At 42.6% G+C, this 14,493-nt stretch overlaps 2 protein-coding genes across 4 annotated transcripts in view; both read right to left on the minus strand.

Annotated features, from left to right (window-relative positions):
- The window catches only part of LOC121718967 (interferon-induced protein 44-like), a 247,328-nt gene that overhangs the window by 104,646 nt on the left and 128,189 nt on the right, over positions 1 to 14,493 (minus strand). The gene's annotated exons all lie outside the window — the stretch shown is intronic.
- The window catches only part of LOC121718788 (NACHT, LRR and PYD domains-containing protein 3-like), a 1,510,793-nt gene that overhangs the window by 52,079 nt on the left and 1,444,221 nt on the right, over positions 1 to 14,493 (minus strand). For 2 of the 3 annotated variants that reach the window (XR_006034019.1, XR_006034018.1), the window contains 3 exons: positions 12,595 to 12,765; positions 834 to 1,004; positions 67 to 240 (listed from right to left, as the gene is read on the minus strand). Coding sequence is in view for 1 of the 3 variants with exons in the window: in XM_042103944.1 (XP_041959878.1) it covers positions 834 to 1,004; positions 12,595 to 12,765 (342 nt within the window). In the remaining 2 variants the exon portion in view is untranslated. The remainder of the gene's footprint in view (positions 1 to 66; positions 241 to 833; positions 1,005 to 12,594; positions 12,766 to 14,493) is intronic. The other variant, XM_042103944.1, reaches the window with a different exon arrangement.

A 14,493-nucleotide genomic window follows, 5' to 3' on the forward strand; every position in this document is an offset into this window, starting at 1 on the left:
TATTCCTGGCATGAAAACGTGCTGAATGTTTAAATGTGCAACAATGGGGGTTCTTTTTTAACATACTTCAGTATCTCCAGTTTACAGACAGGATCCTCCAGTCTAGCAGATAACAGCTTCAGTCCTGATTCTCCAGGATTATTGTAGCTGAGATCAAGCAGTTTTAAATGGGAGGGGTTTGAAGACAGAGCTGAAGCAAGAAAACCACAACCCTTCTCTGAGATGAGACAATCAGAGAGCCTGAGAGAGAGAGAGAGAGAGAGAGAGAGAGAGACTCTAGTAAATTAAATATGATGACTGTGATGCGAAGTGTGGAGGAGATATCTATTGAATTAGTACACACTCCTCCTTAGACACATTTGTTTTTACAGTTGTCAAAATGGAACTGAAAAAACTTCCTATCAGCACTATATCTATTCAGCACCTAAATGACATTGTTGGCCAGTGGACTTTAAGAATAGGCATTATTATTAATAGTTCTAAAAATGATAGAACATATCAATAGACTACAGAACTGCTCCAGTGCTCTAAATAAATGTGCAGGCACCATGTAAAACACACTGTACTTGGCCTCTGGCCTCGTGCCTAATTGCAAATAACAGCCATGGTGATATCTGCTACCGATGCCACTCTCACTCGTGCCATATTACTTTATTGTAACATAATGGGTCACGGACTAGACCAATCCAGAAACAGATTTTGAAACTCTAAGCATAAGCAATAAGGTTCAGCATGTTCAATGCTACTTTTTGGTGCTGACCAATTGATGTTATATTGTCATGGTTTTTCTCCCTAATCAGGAAATCTAAGATGATAATAAAATGTATACCCACCTTAATGTGTGTATTTTGCAGTTAAAACTGGACAGTCCTTTTGAGAGAAGCTGAACTCCAGAATCCCCCAGGTCATTGTCACTCAAGTCCAGCTGTAGTAGGGAGTTTGGTGACTGTAGAACTGAAGCAACAATCTCACAGGATTTATCTGTGAGTTTACAGTCAGCAAATCTGCAACAACATTTGACAGAATTATGACAGAACTCAACATATCACTATGCAAGGTTACTTTGAATCAAATCGACTAAATGTAGTGAAATGCACAGAAAATGGTACCAGTGTAAACAGTTGATGCTGCATTTAGATTAGCTGATTATTGATTGATTCATGATTCATTTGTTGCCTGTAGTGAGGACTACAGAGTCCTTCTGCAGTAACAGTAACAGGACACATACTGTAGCCTACTTGTAAACAACACTAGAATTACAGGGATGCAATTCTATGTATCCTCATTTATGTAAATGTAAGTATGTTTAAATAAATAAACACAAAAAATAAATAAATAAATAAATAAATAAATAAATCCAGACTACATCTTGAGGTTTCTGGTTCTCTAGATTACATACTGAAGTGTTTCAACTTTGCGGTGAGGATCCTTCAGTGTAGAGGATAACAGCTTCTGTGCTGATCCTCCAGAATGTCTGTTCCACTAGGTCGCTAATCATGTGTAAAACAAACCGTAGGCTACAGTACCTTTTAGGCGACACACAAACACAACACACACTTAGCAGGACCAGCAGCGGAGACTGGTCACTGGTGGGCAGGGAAGACGCGAGGCGACCGTTGCCCTGACAATCGCTGTTGAGTTGGGAAGGTTGGCTGCGCGTGCGATGAGCTTCCAGGCTAACGGTTTCCACTCGAGGCTTTTCCAACGTCCACCAAGTTGTAATGTTAACGTTAACTTAGTCTCACTATGGCAGACTCCCTCTTCTCTGTCCTTCCCGATCAACAGTAAACAGCTCCCAAGACGTTTGTACCGGAAAGTGTTAATACTCTCTTGCTGATCTAGTTAGCACTAGAGCTAGCACTTACCGCTTCAGTCACCAAATGACTAACGTTAACGTCTTCCCTCAAACAACTGCCACATCCAGCTACTATGTACTGCTAACCTCCGCAATGTCGACTCAACAGACTCATACTGAAAATAATACGTGACTATCGACCTCAGTGACTGTACGACCTAACTTTACTACAGTAGACTGAACTGTTATGACAGCTTGTAGCCTTTTTAGTAACTTTTTCATCCCACTGTCAAAACCGTGTAGCTTCATGTCTTCTCTGTTTTCCAACTGTCCCGGTTGCTAGGCAGCGACTGCGAGTGCGACGTCACCCAAACCCCACGGGTTTCCCGTTTACCAACAAAACTAGATGCGCGCGCAGCCGTGGGGCAGAAGACGCTTGGTGGCCGTCCACAACGTTATAAACTTAACCTAAATAGTCGGCTGCTGTAAGCTACAATCAGATTTTTTTGTATACCCCTGTTGTCTCAATGATAATAACATCTCATTTCAGACTATATTTCAGAGTTTGCCGTTCATTTGCATTATTAATATAACCTCGTATTTTGTCATTTTTGGCGAAGACATGCATTCCGTTAGGGATATTGAACATATTGAACAATCTAACCATGGTGATTTCGAATTGGTGCAGTTTTCAGCACAAAAACTCATTTTATTCTTTTCATGGAGAGCATTGTTGCGCACGCATGTTTTTGTGACGTTGCATAGAAATCCATACATAAATAATATTTATCCCATTACTTGTGTTACTAAACATACATCAACTCAGTTACATAACACATGCACAGGCTATGATATGTTAAAAGTCTGCTAAGAGGGCATAGCCTTAGAGACTGATCTGCAGCACTTGTCAGCATAGCCTATAAAACTATGGCAGGCTGCACTGCATCCTGGGTTCAAATGCCTAAATAGCCTATTCTAAACTAACATGATGCACATTCCATTTCTGTGAATGAACATAATTTTTCTTTTCGTGCACATCATGTGCATCGAGAAGTTCTCTGTTCATTGTTGCAGTGAGATTCCATTCTATAGAGCCCGCCGAAAAAAAAATCATCACACCTTAAAAGGGCTTCAATTAATTTATATTAACAGGGACACCATGTCACCATGCTGATTATATTGCTAATTATAACAACAGTGTGCGGGGACTGATATTGTACGCCTATCTTGCCAGTGGCAGGGGGGTTGCTGTCATCACCCCACATTTCATGAACTGAAATGAAAAGTTAGGGATTAGGGATTTCAATTAATAGTACCCACCAGGGTCAGAGTGGGGCCACTTTTCAGCCCGGGAGTTTCACGCCCATGACCGGCCCACTTTTTTAGTGGTGGTGGAAATTAGATAAATAGAAGCAACATTTCAGCTCTTACTATCCTGTAGTTTTTATTAGTAGGCTACCAATATTCCACTATTCCACAAGGATAGGTTGATAATGTTCATAACAAAAACAGGAAGGAAGAAATAAAGCATTTGAAATGTATCCCAAAATTCCACTAAGAGGCATATTGAACTATTGTTTACATGTTTACATGGCGATTTGCTCCTTTACTACACCCACTTCTGAGCAAACAAGCCATATAGGTTGATCATGTAGCTACTGCAGTCATATACAGTTCTTTCTTACATAAAATAACCATATAATTTAAAGTTAACACTATTATCCTTCCTACTTGTCCCTGTAGTCATAGCTAATTTCGGGCTGATCATTTTCAGCGGGGGACTGGCTGATCTGCTGCTCAGAGGTTTTTGTTTTTAGGCCTAGACTACTGCATACAGATCAAGCTTGACCCACTGTAAAATATCAAATGAGTCCTTTCAGTATACTAAGTCCTTCCTTAGTATTTTCAGTGTAATTGTACTACTAAGGTCTTTGGTCATTGTAAGGGCCCTCTATTATGCTAGGCTATATCGTTTTCAAGACAACAGGCTACCCATATCTATTATGCTAGGCTATATCGTTTTCAAGACAACAGGCTACCCATATCTATTATGCTAGGCTATATCGTTTTCAAGACAACAGGCTACCCATATCTATTATGCTAGGCTATATCGTTTTCAAGACAACAGGCTACCCATATCTATTATGCTAGGCTATATCGTTTTCATATCGTTTGCAAGACAACAGGCTACCCATATCTGGGAAAATATGATGATCATGCATGCATATATATTATGTCAGCCTTTATGTCAAGTGAAAATACTTTGTGTCTCATGATTGTTGCATTCATGTCACCTGAAGCATGCTGGTAGAAATATCTATTCAAAAGCACAGTTGCTTGGACTGCTATTAGGCTACATTAGAATTTCAGCCCAAAGTTGGATACCATGTAGAAATTTGCTGCAATTTCAAAACTCAGGAACGGGAACGGCTACTGTACAATAGAATGCTTCATATTGTCGTGTTCGGTAAGGTCTGCTGTTTATTCTGATAGCCTATATGATTTACCATGCGTTGAGTTTGTGAGATACTGTATACCACCGACAGTAATGGGTGGAGAAGGACGAAGTGCTGTGTGCTGTGAATGCAAATATGATGAAATGTCATGTATGCCCAACGTTCATTTTCACGTGAACCGTTTTTCACAGCACCTAGCCGCTAATATCACTGGAAAGCTCCAGTTCCGCTCTTTTGTTTGACATCTTGATGTATGTGAGATAAGTACTCCGAGAGCTATTCAGCAGAGAATAATAGATGTGAATTCGGACGCATATATTATGACCGCCGCGCAGCAAAGCTTTTTTCGTTTTGATCTGTAGCCCCCCCCGCTGGACTGGACCCCCCGAAAGGAGGGTAGGGCAGGGCAGACAGTTTTCTGTGAATATCTCGAGAACCGTAGGGTTTAGGAGGACCATTTTTTTTTATGTTGATCTCAAAGGGCCATGTCAACCCATTCCATAACCACTAATTTTCATGTATAGCGCCACCTAGTTAACTCATTGAATGCCAAGCTGTTTTCGGGAGCTTTGTCCTAGAGTGCCAGCAATCTAGACCATTGTTGATGATTTTTGTACAGCCACAGCATATTCTGTGTTATAGCTATGAACACATACAATAGCTTGATTAAAAGGTGAGGCTTTAAGCTCTCGGTGGGTGCAAACCGTGTATTTCTACGCGCCTCTGTTCCTGAGAAATCCCAAGCTAAACAGTGGCTAGTTTTCATCAAAATCGCTGTTTTTTTTCTAGAAATGGAGATATAACGTCTTTCATGAAATATGAAGTGTTGCCTGTTACTTACTTGTGTAAACGTTCCGGGAAGTGATCAGCGAGACCTGGCGAGACTGCCACCTAGTGATAGACCCACGAAAATGGCCTGGTTTTGACCTGACGTGCATGCGTCATTGATTCGACCCAAAGCGGCAACCGAGTTATGATAAAATGTCCAGATAAAATGTCCAGATTGTGCGTTTTCATGAGTTTCACGATCGTCATATATTTCATTTCAATTCATCACAGAGTTCCCAAAATCACATATAAGGTGTGTTAGAGTGTCTAGTTTCGTAATTTAAAAAAAAAGCTAAAAACGTAATATTACGTTTATGGCACTCAACGCATTGGCACTCAATGAGTTAAACACAAAAAAGTAAAAATGAGGTGTTGTAATCGCCGGTATCTGTGACCAAACATAGTCAAAACTGCACAAAATTGGAAGTGTAGGATCATTATGACACCCTCTGAATGCATGCCAAGTTTCGTGGAATTCCGTTCATGGGGAGCCACATAATAAATTAATTTATGTTACTATACACCAACTGGCCTGTAGGTGGCCAGAGACAGTTTTCTGTGAATATCTCGAAAACCGTAGGGCCATTACCACTTATTTCATGTATAGCGCCCCCTAGTTAAAAATTAAAAAGCAAAACATTAGGTGTTTTCATCACAAAATCTCTGGCTGACATGGTCAAAACTGCACGAAATTGAAAGTGTAGGATCATTATGACACCCTCCGAATGCATGCCAAGTTTCGTGGACTTTCGTTCATGGGGGGGCCTTACAATAAAATAATTTATGTGTACATTTAGTGACCGTACACCAACAAGGATTCCCGGGACACTGAAAGACTGGGGTGCACGAAACTTGGTGGGCATGTAACCCCACATGGATAGCATGGAACCATTGTTTTTCGTTTTGATCTGTAGCCCCCCCGCTGGACTGGACCCCCCGAAAGGAGGGTAGGGCCTAGGATGACTTTTTTGCGTATGTTTGCCTCCAGGGGTCATGTAAACCCATTCCATATGCACACATGTGCATAAACAGATACACACGCACACACATACATTCAGAGTAATCCTATGTATGACACATACTCACACAGTAGACATATATACGCATGCATGCACATGCACACACACAGGCACATAAACAGGCAAACACACAAGCACATGCACATGCACGCACACTAGGGTGCATCAAATGCCCCTCAAATCCTTTCTGCAATTTCTATGGTGGTTTTCCATATTCCATTTCATGCACAGAGTATATCTGTGAAATCTTAGAAAGATTAAACTTTGTCTAGGGGTACCACAAATGCATTGAATTATCATGATTTTAGGCGGATTTTGGCCATTTTCGCCATTTAACTACATGTTGGTACAAGTCAAAGTCAAAGTCAAAGTCAGCTTTATTGTCAATTTCTTCACATGTTCCAGACATACAAAGAGATCGAAATTACGTTTCTCACTATCCCACGGTGAAGACAAGACATATTTTACCAATTTAGGTCCACAGACAAACATGACATTCAAGTAAACAAAAAAGTAAGTAAATAAGTAAATAAGAGGGCACATATAATAATGAAAAAATAAGAGCAGCAAAATGTGGTTGAAATTGTGCATAGACAGTCAATAAAAATACTATTTTTATTGACTATAGTTCTGTTTGACCTAAGTAAGAAGAAAGTGGCATAGTGGTGCAGTTATGTAAGAGCAGCAGAAGTGTTGTGTTTTCAGGACAACAACACCAGTTGTAAAGTGTACAAGTGTACAAGTGTGCAAGTGGAGTAGTGCAGGCGGCCATTTTGGCTCCAATGTCCAGGATGTTATGTAGCTGAGGGTGGAGGGGGGAGAGGAGGGAGAGAGTTCAGCATCCTTACGGCTTGGTGTATGAAGCTGTTGGTGAGTCTGGTAGTGCGGGAGCGCAGGCTTCTGTACCTCTTCCCAGAGGGCAGTAGATCAAACAGATTGTGAGCGGGGTGACTTGCATCACTCACAATTTTGGTCGCCTTGCGGGTGAGGTGGGTGGTGTAAATGTCCTTCAGGGAGGGGAGTGAAGCACCAATAATCCTTCCAGCTGTGTTCACTATGCGCTGCAGGGCTTTCCTGTTGTATTCAGTGCAGCTTCCGCCCCACACAGCGATACAGCTGGAGAGGATGCTCTCGATGGTGCCTCGGTAGAATGTGGTCATGATGGCTGGTGGAGCACTTGCTCGCCTGAGTTTCCGCAGGAAGTACAGGCGGCGCTGAGCTCTCTTCGCCAGTGATGCAGTGTTGGTGGTCCAGGAGAGGTCTTTACTGATGTGCACCCCCAGGAATTTGGTGCTGCTCGCTCTCTCCACCACAGCACCGTCGATGGTCAGTGGCAGGTGTTGGGTGTGACCTCTCCGGAAGTCAACAACAATCTCTTTGGTCTTGCTGACGTTCAGCAGGAGGTTGTTGTCCCTGCACCACGTGGTCAGATGGTCGACCTCCAACCTGTATTGAGTCTCGTCGCCCTTGGTGATGAGACCCACCAGAGTTGTGTCGTCAGCAAATTTCACTATGTGATTGTTGCTGTAGGTTGCAGTGCAGTCATGCGTCAGCAGGGTGAAGAGCAGCGGACTGAGCACGCAGCCTTGGGGGGCCCCTGTGCTCAGTGTGATGCTGCTTGAGGTATTGTTGCCAACACGTACTACTTGGGGCCTCTGACAGAGGAAGTCCAGTAGCCAGTTGCAGAGGTAGGTACTGAGTCCCAGTTTGTCAAGTTTGCAGATGAGTTGTTGTGGTATTATGGTGTTGAATGCAGAACTGAAGTCTATAAACAGCAATCTCACATATGAGTCTCTTTTTTCCAGGTGGGTGAGGGCTGGGTGGAGGGCAGAGCAGATTGCATCCTCTGTAGACCGCTTGGCTCGGTATGCAAACTGGAAGGGGTCCAGGGTGGGGGGGAGAATGGCTTTGATATGTGACATGACAAGCCGCTCAAAGCACTTCATGATGATGGGTGTCAGTGCCACAGGGCGGTAGTCATTGAAGCAGGATGGAGCAGTTTTCTTCGGCACAGGTATGATGGTGGCAGCTTTGAAACATGATGGGACGATGGCTTGCTTCAGGGAAGTGTTAAAGATGTCTGTGAAGACATCCTTAAGCTCCCCTGCGCAGTCCTTCAGCGCACGACCTGGGATGTTGTCTGGACCTGTTGCCTTACGGGTGTTGATAGCAGCAAGTGTCCTCTTCACGCTGTCGGCAGAGAGGCACAGGGGCTGCTCATGTAGAGGGGGATGGGTCTTCTGTGGGCAGGTGCTGTTTTGTGCTTCAAAGCGAGCAAAGAAGCGGTTCAGGTTGTTGAGCAGAGGGATGTTGCTCTCACAGCTCTGTGGCGCGGGCTTGTAGTCCGTGAGGGCCTGAATGCCCTGCCATAGGCTTTGTGCGTTCCTGCTGTCTTTGAAGTGGGTGGTTATCTTGTGAGTGTATTCCTTTTTTGCTTCCTTGATGCCACGGGACAGGTTGGCTCTCGCTGTTCTCATGCCAGCTTCATCCCCAGCTCTGTAGGCTTTGTCTCTGGCCCTCAGCAGCCTGAGGACATCCCCTGTCAGCTATGGCTTCCAGTTAGCCCGAGTGATGATGTCTTTTGTGTGGGTCACATCATCGATGCACTTGGTGATGTAAGAGGTTACAGTGTCTGTATACTCCTCTATGTCTGTCCGGTTGTTGTAAGTGGCTGCCTGCTTAAACATTTCCCAGTCTGTTGTGTCAAAGCAGTCTTGAAGAGCATCGGAGGCTCCCTCAGGCCACACTTTTACCTGCTTACGAACCGGTTTGTTCGCTTTTACCCTTTGTCTGTATGCGGGCATTAGCATAACAGTGATATGGTCTGAAAGTCCAATGTGGGGGAGGGGGGTGGCTTTGTATGCTCCTTTGTGTGTAGTGTAGACCAGGTCCAGGATGTTATCTCCTCTTGTTGGAAAATCAACATGCTGGTGTAGCTTTGGAAGTACAGTTTTGAGATCAGCATGGTTAAAATCTCCAGTGAAGATGGTGAAACCGTCTGGGTGTGCTGTCTGTTGTTCACTGACAGCCTGGTACAGTTCACTAAGAGCCGCGTTCTTATCGCTGTTGTTGTTGGTAGGCGGGATGTATACTGCGACTAGCAGAATCGCGGTAATTTCCCTTGGCAGGTAAAAAGGACGGCACTTTATGATCATAAACTCTGCCAGTGGTGAGCAGTGTTTGCATACTACTACAGTGTCCCGGCACCATTCGTCACGGATGTAAACACAGATTCCTCCTCCTCGTGATTTACCTCCCTTTACAATGGCCCTGTCTGCTCGATAGCATGCTAGCTGCTCCAGTTGTACAGCAGAGTCCGGAATGTTGTCATTTAACCAAGTCTCAGTGAAGACGAGCACACAGCAGTTACTTACTGTCCGGTTCGTTGATCTCAGCAGTCGTATGTGATCCATTTTGTTGTCCAGTGATCGTACATTTGCCAGGAGAATGGATGGTATTGCTGGGCGAGTTGGGCTGGCCGCTAGCCTGGCCCGGACGCCTCCGCGCTTGCCCCTCTTCTGCTTCCTCGCACACCGCTTCCGACGCTTTCTTTCCAGGGGAGGAGTAGCAGGCGAGTCCGGTGTTGTTGCAGGCCGGAGTAATCCGAGTTCCTTTAGCGTCTCTGTTGCAAAGTCCAGAACGCTGCAAAACTTGCTTTTGCAGATGTCAATTAAAAACTGCCTGCTGTACTTGTAGTACGACGTAGTAAGACGAGACGAACACGTAAAACTCTCGGACAAACACTTTTTAAACGAACAAGCCTTGTAGTCATGGGAGATGCAGAGTCCATGCTGAAAAGTGCAGAGCTAGGTTGCCAAATGTCATTAAGAGAGTGTTGGTATATCAAATATTGAAACTCTTCATGTCATGAACTAAAAAATATTGCTTTATTTAGCAAGTTAGTTTTACTTAAATCAAGCAGTCGAGCAACAAAGGTGAGCATTAACTTGCCGGTGCTAAGATGAATACCAAGTAAAAAACTATTGTGCCTTGGCTTGGGGATTCCCATATAACTGAAGATACTTTCATTTTGAGAGGAGCTTCCTTCCAATGTTGATGTGCTGAAGTGCACGTACAGCTTTATCAAAATTGAATGCAAAGGTAAACAATCATCAGTCAACCAAGAAGCCGCAGAGTATGTGTTTGACCAAATACTGCCATTTTACCTAAAGGCAGATAAACTGATCAAGGAATATGACAACTGTCTAAATTTTCTAAAGAATCTGTATAATAAGGCCAAGGAAATGTCAAAGATTCCAGAAGTGAGTAGAGGAACCAGTAACCAATTTAAAGAGTTTCTGTCAAAGACCTGCCAGTTGTGGCACCATGAAGCAGACAAGTTCAGAGATGAAGAAGATAGGGCTTTTCTAGAGTCCATGAAGACAGACAAGGCATGTTGGTCAGAAGCAGATGTGCTATCTCAAGGCAAACATAAAAGGAAATATATGAGAGAAGAACAAGAAAGGAGGAGAAGGGAGAAGGAGGAGCTGAGAAAATCTCCAAAAGAAATAGTAAGCAGTGATATTGTTGAGGAGGTCGAAAATTGTCCAGTTCCAGAAACTTCTTCTCAAGTTGATCCTGACTTTCAAGGCTCAATTCAGTTATACCACATCGCAGGACAAGGAAAACTGGAGACCCAAAACTTTGTCCCATGATTTTGCTGCCCATCCTGATGTCATTTCTGTTATGAAGAGGGGCAAAATATCATCATCAATGTCATCACTATTTATGTGAAATAGTGGAGATCGGACAAGTTTTCTCTCTCATATGCCAGCCTGGACAGGTTTGATTGAAAACCATGCTTAAAAATCTCAGAAGACATTGAGGAATCCTAGAGTCCTCCCAATAACATGGCATTACATTGGGATGAAAAACTAGGCACATTAGAGGAGCCTTACCATAAGGAGGAATGATGTGCTGTGTTGTTGTCAGGTGAACATGGCACAAAACTTTTGAGTGTGATGCCACTTCAGGAAGTTGGCAAGGGTGAGACTGGAAGAAACATTGCTGAGAACATACGGGCAGCTTTTGGCAGATTGGTAGTGTACTGATGCAATTGCTGCAATGGTGTTTGACACAACTACTAAAGACTGTATAATTATGTTCCAAATAGTTTAGTTTGTGTTGATATGTTATCATAAATTTAATTCCAACTGCAGAGTTTTTGAAAATTAGAGATGCTAAGGAAAGGAGTTAGTGCTCAATGCGGATAATGTGCTAAGGAAAATGTACAATGTTCACCAACAAATGTAAATATTAGACATACATGTATTGAATTAAATGTTTCAAAATGCATGCAGCTGTTCTGTTTTTTGTAAACAGAAGCTAGATATGTCATTAATTGACATTGTTACGTTTAAATGTAGTGTAAAGAAGATTATTGGAAAATAACCAAAATCGGCCATAAAATATGAAATATTGTCAAAATAAAGGTGCATTGTGGTACCCCTAGATCATTATCAATCTTCACCAAACTTCATATTTAGTGTTTATTCATCAAATGGCATAATATTATTCACCATAGAAGAGTTTTTGAGGGAAAAAGGGGCACTTGATGCACCCTAACGCACACACACCCACCCACACACCCAGACACCCATAAACATAAACATGTACACGCACACATGCACACAATTCAAGAATTTCTCAGAATTATGAACAGGCAAGATGGGGGTGGGGTTGTATAAAATGTATATTACATGTGAAATCTATGAACTAATCATGTTTTGGTACTTGTTGTCTAGCAGATACCAGTGAGAATTGAGTGTGCATAATGCAATTCAGTGAGACGGTTAGAATCATATATGCGTTTCAGCGTGACTTATTTTTGTGGAAAACATGTGCTTGACTGGGCGGCGGTCATATTTTGTACCGCTCTGCGGTACACCTAGTTACTATATATTTTTAGGGGGCTTTTGATCATCTTAGGGTGGCTTCAGCTCCCCCAAAATAGGTCTAACGACGTCCTTGTGTGAAATGATGGTTAGGTGGTGGGGAAAGCTGTCTGTGGTGGAGTTCTCACTCTTGAAAACCTGGGAAAGTCTGATGTAACGTAAATTCTTTGTGACTTTGGCATATAGGGCCTAATGAGACATATCTCATATACAATATCATACAATACAATATCATACATTGTGTCAGCCTTTTCTGCTTGTCATTTTACTTATGACATCGCTGACATCGGAACCCTATAAAAAGTAATTATTTAATTGGTCAGGAACTCTATTGCATACGAAATTTCACATCAAACGAGACAGTTTCGAATGTTTTTTTTTTTATTATTGCATTTTTTTTTTTTCATTTTCATTTCGTCCTCAGTGAGTACAGACTAATTAGAATAACTGTGTTTATTAACCTGCTTAATTTTGTGTGAATTTCATCCGAAAAATTGGACTTGGTGTGGACAGTCCTTAAGACACATAAAACACCAACCAAACCATAATGTGCCACACTAGTCCTAATAATAATCCTTTACAAAGACATGTCTAACACCAACCTTAATGTCTGCAGTTTGCAGTTAGGACTAGACAGTCCCTTAGAGAGAAGCTGAACTCCAGAATCCCCCAGGTCATTGTGACTTAGGTCCAGCTCTGTCAGGGAGTTTGGTGACTGTAGAACAGCAGCCACAATTCCACAGGACTTCTCTGAGAGTTTGCATTCAGCAAGTCTGCATAACAACAAAAAATAAAGACAAAGTATTGCAGAGATGGATAAATCTAAGGGATACAATGTGCCCCGATAAATCAACACAATCAAGTGATCACATACATTCACAGTAAACATACGTATAACACATACACACACAGTAGACATATGTATGCATGCATGCACATGCACACACACAGGCACACCCACAAGGACATGCACGCACGCACACACACACACACACACACACACACACACACACACACACACACACACACACAAACACGAACATGCACACAATTCAAGAATTTCTCAGAATTATGAGCAGGCAAGATGGAGGTGGGGTTGTATAAAATGTATTTTACATGTGAAATCTATGAACTAATCATGTTTTCATACTTGTTGTCTAGCAGATACCAGTGAGAATTGAGTGTGCATAATGCAATTCAGTGAGACGGTTAGAATCATATATGCCTTTCACCTTTTGTTTTTAGCCAGCGGCCAGACCAGCAGATACCCTGACTTTGCTGAATTACTGAAGCTAAGCAGGCTTAGTAAGTACTTGGATAAGACACCTCCTTGCAAGAGTAGGTTCCTGCTGGAAGTGGTGTTGGTGGCTGGCCAGTAGGTGGCACTCTTCCCTGTGGCCAAAAGCCACCAAACAAATATCAATCCCAATGTCCTATTGCAGTGACAGGGACACTGTACTGCAGGAGATGTTTTCCTTTGCATGGATGTTAAATTGAGGTCCTGACTCACCATGGTTGTTAAAGATCGCATGGCACTTATCGCAAAGAGAATGTGGTTCCCTGATTTGCTTTATTTATCTACACATACATAAAGACACACACACACACATGCACACACACACACACACATAAAAACACACATACACAAAGACACATAAAAACACACACACACACACACACACATAAAAACACACATACACAAAGACACATAAACACACACACACACACACACACACACACACACACACATAAAAACACACATACACAAAGACACATAAACACACACACACACACACACACATACTACACACATGCACACACACATACAGTACATGGACACACATGACACACACAACACAAACACATAAACACACATACATACACACACACACACACACACACACACACACTACACATGCACACACACATACAGTACATGGACACACATGACACACACAACACAAACACATAAACACACATACATACACACACACACAAACACACACAAAACACATATACACAAAAACAACCACACACTCTGCAAACACTCAATTACAAACACACAAAAAAGGAACAAAGTAGAAAATGAACACAATTTGACAAGCGTGACTTATTTTTGTGGAAAAAATGTGCTGGACTGGGCGGCGTCATATTTTGTACCGCTCTGCGGTACATCTAGTTATTACATTGTGTGATCAATATGCCAGAATAAATGCACTGGTACACATAGCATACACTGGTATTTGTACCAGACGGGGTATTAATAGAACAACACATTGCTGTGTGCACCGGGGTACGAATAGCATACATTGATATTTGTACCAGACGGGGTACTAATAGGACACATTGCTGTGTGCACCGGGGTATGAATATAATTCACTTCTAATTGACCTGTCGCTAAGCGCCACCCTTAGAACGCTGATGATGACAGTCCAGCCTCAACGGGACTCGGACATCAGCATCAAACGGACATTAGAACGCTGATGATGACAGTCCAGCCT

The sequence above is a fragment of the Alosa sapidissima genome, chromosome 9 (assembly GCF_018492685.1).
Source record: "Alosa sapidissima isolate fAloSap1 chromosome 9, fAloSap1.pri, whole genome shotgun sequence".
Taxonomy (NCBI): Eukaryota; Metazoa; Chordata; class Actinopteri; order Clupeiformes; family Clupeidae; genus Alosa; species Alosa sapidissima.